The 6,733-nt window shown below is 51.4% G+C and overlaps 1 protein-coding gene across 3 annotated transcripts in view; it reads left to right on the top strand.

Moving 5' to 3' along the window:
• Nucleotides 1–2,344: 2,344 nt before the first annotated feature.
• Nucleotides 2,345–6,733, top strand: part of RANBP10 (RAN binding protein 10) — a 69,304-nt gene continuing 64,915 nt past the window's right edge. For 2 of the 3 annotated variants that reach the window (XM_071567875.1, XM_071567874.1), the window contains exons 1-2: nucleotides 2,345–2,570; nucleotides 3,417–3,528. In XM_071567875.1, coding sequence (XP_071423976.1) covers nucleotides 2,366–2,570; nucleotides 3,417–3,528 — 317 coding nt within the window. In that variant the 5' untranslated portion in view covers nucleotides 2,345–2,365. The remainder of the gene's footprint in view (nucleotides 2,571–3,416; nucleotides 3,529–6,733) is intronic. The other variant, XM_071567876.1, reaches the window with a different exon arrangement.

Below are 6,733 nucleotides of genomic sequence, written 5' to 3'. Positions count from 1 at the left end.
AGACAAAGCAGAACTGCTGTGTGGTTGTACTGCTTTCAGTGATCCCAAACCATGCTGGGAATGAGGTCAGACACAGCCAGGGATTTCAGGTACCAAGGACTGTGACTTTGCAAAACAGCTCAGAAGCTGGGAAAGAGTGGTGCCTGTCACATGTACCAGTCTCAGAGGGATGGAAATGAGTATTGAACTTTCTCTTGCATGATTTTCATCATCCTCAGTGTCTTTCTGGGGAGCTCTCAGTCAGATCAAGAGACAGCAGCTCTTCCCCTCAGTAGGACTCCAGTTGCTCTGCCAGTCACAGCTTTGGAACGGTGACAAGGGCCTGTTTATTGCTACAGAGACATGGAAGAAGAATGGAGACAGAATTATGTGTGTCATATACGTAAGAATGAACCCACAGTAAGAGTCAGCTCAAGGATCTTGTTTTTCTATCACCCCTGGCTTCACAGCAAGACTATTTTTTTACTGTAGTCACAATATATTAAAAATATAAATAGATTAATATACATATATATATACAAAGTCTAAGTATATACTCGCAGGTAAGGGAAAGTCCTACAGCATGCAGGGGAGACTGGGAATTGAATTACAGTATCTGAAATGGAAAAAATCCTGTCAGAAGTGGACTTGTGAAGAAAATGAAGAAGCCACCTCTAATGCCTTAACAACTGATGTTTTTAATGTTGTCTAAATGTACAAAATGGTTTGTGTTGTCTTTTTTGCAAAGTCACTGCTTCTCCTTCCCAGGGTCCCTTGAGACAGCTGCTCTCTGGGAGTCTGGAGGGAAGTGGGAGATGGACGTTACCTATCCCTTCTATTGGATGTTCCCATTGGCCAGAGCCAGACCCCCTTTGTTTCCTATTGGTGGATTTTGGATCCCTCCAAGGTCCACATAAACTCTGACCCTGTAGAATAAACTCCCTCTCTCTTCTCCCTCTCCTGTGGTCTCTGTGTGGCAGTGGGGGGAGCACCTTCTGTAGGTAACAGACTAAGCCCTGGGACCTGGAGAACCCACCCAACCATTGCAGGAGACCTTTAAATTCTTGATGGAAGGGGAGCCTATTTAAGATATGCTGCTGTTTTGCCCCTCAGTTTAAGAGCTTCTTACTGAGTTTTGGTATAAAAGACCAGGTGAGTGGGTTGTGTGTGTCAAGGACAATAAATACTAATTATGTAATTCACAAGGGGGCAAGGAAAACAGCTGTTTGGAGAGAGAACTGGCAATATAGCATGTTTTGGGTGGTGGTTGGGGTTCAGCAGGAGCCTCGGGAGGTTCTAAGCCCAGTGCCCCTTTGCTGGGTGTCACTGGGCACATTTCACACCTTGGGCTGATGGTGCCACTGCCACAAACAATTCCTTGTTCCTGCCCGACACGGGGGTTAAACACCCAAGGTTGGCCATTTATTTCCAATCTGTTGGGCCCATCCTGCGTGTCCCAGTGGGCAGAGCAGAGCTCCTTGGATGGAATCCTAACACGGTGATTTGGAATGTGGGCTGTGCTGAATCATCGGGTCCTGCAAACCAAAGGCTGTGGTTGTTTTCTGGAGTCCTGAGTGAAAATGATTTGGTGCCACCAGGACCGACATTCCCTTTAAAATGCAGTTCCATTATCCCAAATTACTTCTCGAATTTCAGGTAAAGTCCCGTCTTCACTTTCACGAGCCGCTCCCACCGATGGAATCCATGGCTGAGGTTGGAGCCAGAGGAGCCTCTGGAGCTGCACCGGGTCGGCCGCACCTCATTCACCCCTGCGCTCCCGGCTCCGCGGTGGCTGTTCCCGTTGTGATCTCCTGGCCCCTTCTGGCCGAGCTCGGTTTGTTCCCCAGTCCCGGTTTGTTCCCTGATCCCGGTTTGTTCCCTGATCCCGGTTTGTTCCTCCCTGCCGGTCCCGCCTCCCGCACTGTTTATCCGTCGCCATGGCAACGGCCCCGCCCTCAGGACCCCTAGCGCGCCGTCGTAGCTGCCCACGCAGCGCCTGACGGGCGGGCGCCGCGCGGCGGCCGAAACCGGCCCGTGCGCGGAGGCGGCCGAAGGTCGCCTGCAGGCGCGGGGCGGCCCTTGGGCCCCGCTGCGCCGCGGAGCACTCTGGGAGTGGGAGTCCCGCGCCCGGCGGCGCCGACGGGAGCGGAGCAGGACGGGACACGCCTCCCAGCGTGCAGCGCGCCGGAGGGCGGGACGGGGCTTCGTGCGCGCGACCTCTCGGGAGTTGTAGTCTCAGTGAGCGCCAGCGATGGGTCGGTGACCGCGGCGCAGACTACACTTCCCGTCGGGCAGCGCGGCCCCATTGTGGGCACGCTCGCAGCCCATTGGCTGTCGGCCGCGGCAGGGCCTCGCTCCCCGCCCGCTGACACAAAGCGGGGCCAAGATGGCGGAGGCGGGCGCGGGGAGTCCGCACGGCGGGGACGCGGCGCCGCCGGGGCCGCCCGAGGAGCAGGAGCTGAGCCGGCGCCTCCGCCGCCTCTACCCCGCCGTCAACCAGGACGAGACGCCGCTGCCGCGCTCATGGAGCCCCAAGGACAAGTACAACTACATCGGCCTCTCGCAGGGCAACCTGCGCGTCCACTACAAAGGTGCCGGGCTGGGGCGGCGGCGCCGGGTTCGGCCTCGGCCCGGAGCGGGGCGGCCCCGGCGAGACCGCCCCGCAGGGCCCGTAGGGCGCAGGCTGGACCGGCTGCGGGTCTGGCGGCCCCGGGGAAGGGGCCCCGCGGGCGGGGACCGGCGGGACCGGGTGAGGGGCGGTTACTCGGGCCCGGCGGGGCTGCTCGGGCTCGGGGACGGAGGCGATGGGGAGCCGGGGTTCTCCCCCGAGGAGTGTTCGGCCTTATATAACGCTGTGCAGAGTCGCCCGCCCGGGCCTGGGTGTAGCCAGACCGTCTGTTTACTCTGTTATCCGTCTTAAAAACCGGCCCAGAGGTCGGATGGCCTCGACTTGCTGCGTAATTGGGGCTCTGGCGCCTCGGGTTTGCACCAAAGAGCCGCTCACAGGCTCGTAGTGTGATGTTTTCCTTGCTCGCTATTGGAGCTGTTCTCCCTGCCCACCCAGCGGAGAACTGATTATTCCTTTTCCTGCCTGGTTAGTAAACACTGATGTCATTCCCCTCTTGTGTAATCATTTTTGTCTTCTCTCTGTGTACGTTGGTCTTCAACTTATGTCTGTGGGGAGGGGGAGAGGTGGCACTGAGAGTGTTTATCAGAAATTCCACTGTGAAAACAAAGGGAAAACAACAGAGCTCGTAGTGCAGGGGTTGGCCCTGGTGGCAGTGCAGGGTTGTATGTGCTGGTTCTCTAAAAAGTGTGCTTTAAATGGCTGGCTCCGTGTAGAAACAGATCCCTGCTGGGTTCAGGTGGCAGGGCTTTACATCCGGATGTGTGAGAGGCCAAATCCCCTCAGTACTCACATTTCTGTTCTTTCTTAGGTCACGGTAAAAATCACAAAGATGCTGCCTCGGTCAGGGCCACACACCCCATCCCTGCAGCCTGTGGCATTTATTACTTTGAAGTGAAGATCGTCAGTAAAGGTAGAGATGGGTAAGTGCCTCGTTCCAGCTCAGTGGCTGGGGGGGGTGTGTCTGGCAGCCCTGCTGGACTCTGACCTCCTTTCCGGAAGGGCTGGAGCTCCTGTGGCTGCTGGGGAGCCAGGCAGGTGCAGCACGGGCAGGTTTTGTTCCCCTGGTGAATAGATGGATGTGTGGAATGCCCTGGAAGCAGAGGCACTTGCACAGCTGCTTCCTGGCTGTGGGTCTCCAATTGGAATTGTAGTTTTTCCTCTTGCTGGCAAGGTCTGGTGACTCGTATTTCTGGAATTATGATGCCTCAGAAGTGGAGTGAAAGAGAAGAGAGGAACCTTGAACTTCATTTTGGGCTGTTAGAGAGGCATTGGCAGAGTGGTCACAGCACTGGGAAAGGCAATGAAGGGGCATTTCTGACAAGGCCTGGGTTTCTGCTGCAAGTGTAGGTGTAATTCTTTGTCATTGTAGAGGTGTCAGCCTGCAGTGAGTGGATGTCCCTGACACTGTTAATTGCTACAGGATGAATGTGGCAGGTGGAACCATCCGGAAGGAAAGGCCACACAGGAGGAGGGATTGTGACTAATTAATCCAGTCCTTCCAGTATAACATTTGAACTCTGGCCAGTTTAAGGGTTGTGGGGAAGGGCAGCAAATGTCCCTACTAGAAAACAAATTAAAATATCAAGTTGTTCCTGTTGAATGTTTTTGCTGTCATTGTTGAACTGAGAAGTGTCCTACTTGTAAGGGGACTTGCAAAGGATCTCCAGTTGTGCTGCATTTAGGCCTGTGATAATTAGTAGGTTATCTGCAGAGTTGGATGCTGGGCTGGATTCCTGAGAAATTCAGGGAAAGGACCATCTTTATACCTTCTCTTCACTGCCCTGGCAATTAACTGCTTGTCTGTTTTGAAACCCTGCCCTTGATTAGTTTATGTAACTGCTAAAATTAAAATAATTTGTAGTGAACTTCAAGACAATTTTCCAAATAAATCATATTACCAAAGGTCACTTAACATCACTTAATCCTTACTGCAGTCTAGATCAATCTTAAAGGGAGATAATGGAATTTTCTGCTTGTCTCCCAAGATCAGAGTTTTCTACATGAATGATCTATTGTTGTTTTTATTGTATTCTGTAATTACAGTGACTTTCCAGAATACTTCCAGAGACACAGAACTATGTAGTGTTCACACAGCAATCTGAACAGGAGCTGCTGACAGCTCACATCTGAACTCAGGGCTGTGGTGAGGCTTTGAGAGCTTCTCTGATGTCTCAGCCGTTTCTGTGCCTTGGTTTTTGTTCCTTTTTTTTTGCTGGTAGAGGCAAATCCAACTTTTACCTTGCCCATGGGGTTGCTGGGGATTTGTAGCTGTGAATTTCCACTGTAGCTGCCTGGCTGTCACTTGAGAAGGTGCTTTTGTGTCTCACCTTTAGCAGTTTGAATTGTGCCTGCTGGGGGCTCCGTGTGTTGTACTGGTGAGCTGTGGCAGAGATCTCTTGTTAGGAACCTCTCTCTTGTTTATTCCACCATGGTGACTACAGTTTAAAGGAGTGAAAGTCTGGACATCTAAAGAAGGGACTGAGGCAACAAAAAGTTTTCAAGCAGTGTAAGTGGCAGAGCATGTCCCTACAAACTCCACTGGAAGCCCTTTAGCAAAGGGAGAGAAATCTTTCTGAGCTCATTTCCACAATGGTTATTTCATGTGTAAAGCCTCTGCTCTAGAGAGAGTTACTTGATTTCTGCTCTGTGGGGTAGTGAGGTAAAGATCATGTGATGTTATTCCCTGTGTTTCTCCTGCTGGAATTCCTCATGGCATCTCACATTTAGGTTTAAAATGTTGGCTTCAAAACAAGATTTACTCAGAAAAGTCTGTGGTGCACTGAATTGCAGGAAGTGTTCTTGGAGGAGCTCTGGTTGATTTTGGTCAAAGCTCTCACCTTTCTGTGCTCACAGTTGTTAGTTCAGGGCTCTGCACTCTGTTGGATGCTGACACTTGCTAATAGACAACAGAAACTAAGGTTGCAGGTGAGAAATGGGATACAAGCTCCCAGTGGCTTTTAACAGAGATACAAGAATCCTGAAGCTCACAAGACCTTTTTGCAGCCTGGCAAGAGATGCTGCCGGTCTGTGACATGCGCTGACAAGAGGGTTCTTGGATTGGCATCAGGCAGTGCCAGTTTTGGATTGGTGTTGTTACTGTGGTAGTGAAACCTGAGCTATGGAGACAACTCAGTTGTCAGGACCACGTTTTTAACTCCTCCCTTGTTTTTCACAGGACTAAGGGGATTTAAATCCAGTGTGCTGTGGTTCTCTCCTTTGTTTCCTCCCACCACATTGTATCCTAGCAGTGAAAACACACGCCCTTGCCTCCCCCCAGTTTCTAGGCTGAGTTGTCCTGTGCTCAGTTTGCAAACCCCAGTGCTGGCACAGGGGGAGAGGGAGGGAGGGAGGGAGAGACTGCAGCAACACAGGCACAGGTTGCTTCTGACTAGCACTGCTGTCAGGAAAACCTCCTCTTTTACCTTATCTGTCTCCCCTGCCCTTTAGGGCACCTGCCCCATAGTGGTGCTTTTGCTACAGAAGCAAACAAAATGACTGATGAAAACTCTCCCTTTGCCATCACTGGACTTTTCTGCCTCAGCATCAGGGAAGTCCTTTACTGGTGAATATTTCAAAGCAAGTGCACCATCCAAAAGTCCATTTGGTGCGTGTAAGAAGTTGAAGTTTGGTCCCTTTTTGTTAGTTTTGGATCTTCTACTGCTGATGCACTGGGATAGAAGCACAATCCTGTGAGAGAAAGAAAGATGACTGAAACTTGCTTTTCATTTAATGGTGGTCATTTCCCATCCTGGTGGGTTTAGTCTTAATTGATAAGAGGGAATGGTTGTTTACTGGGTGTGATTTTTGTATGTGAGTTTTTGGGTTTGGATTGTTTTTGTTTGGGAGAGGGGAGGCTGCCAGCCTACCAGTGAAAAACTGTCTTGACAAGGTTTCTGGGTAACACACAACAAATCAGGTCTGTCAGTAGATTGATCTGTTGTTTGTGCTACTTTTTTGGAAGGGAGTTGGTTCTTATCCTCGAAGAGCAGAGCAGAATTTAGTTGGCAGACTTTGGTTCCAGCCCTCTTCTCACCTCCTTGTCTGTGCCGAACACACAGGGAGTGGTTCCACAGCACTTTGGGATGAGACATGCCAAGACTGTGGGTTTCTGCCCTTGTGTTTGTC

Source organism: Pithys albifrons, chromosome 12 (assembly GCF_047495875.1).
Source record: "Pithys albifrons albifrons isolate INPA30051 chromosome 12, PitAlb_v1, whole genome shotgun sequence".
NCBI lineage: Eukaryota > Metazoa > Chordata > Aves > Passeriformes > Thamnophilidae > Pithys > Pithys albifrons.
The sequence above is the reverse complement of the archived record's forward strand: the minus strand, read 5'-3'. Positions and strand labels throughout refer to the sequence as shown.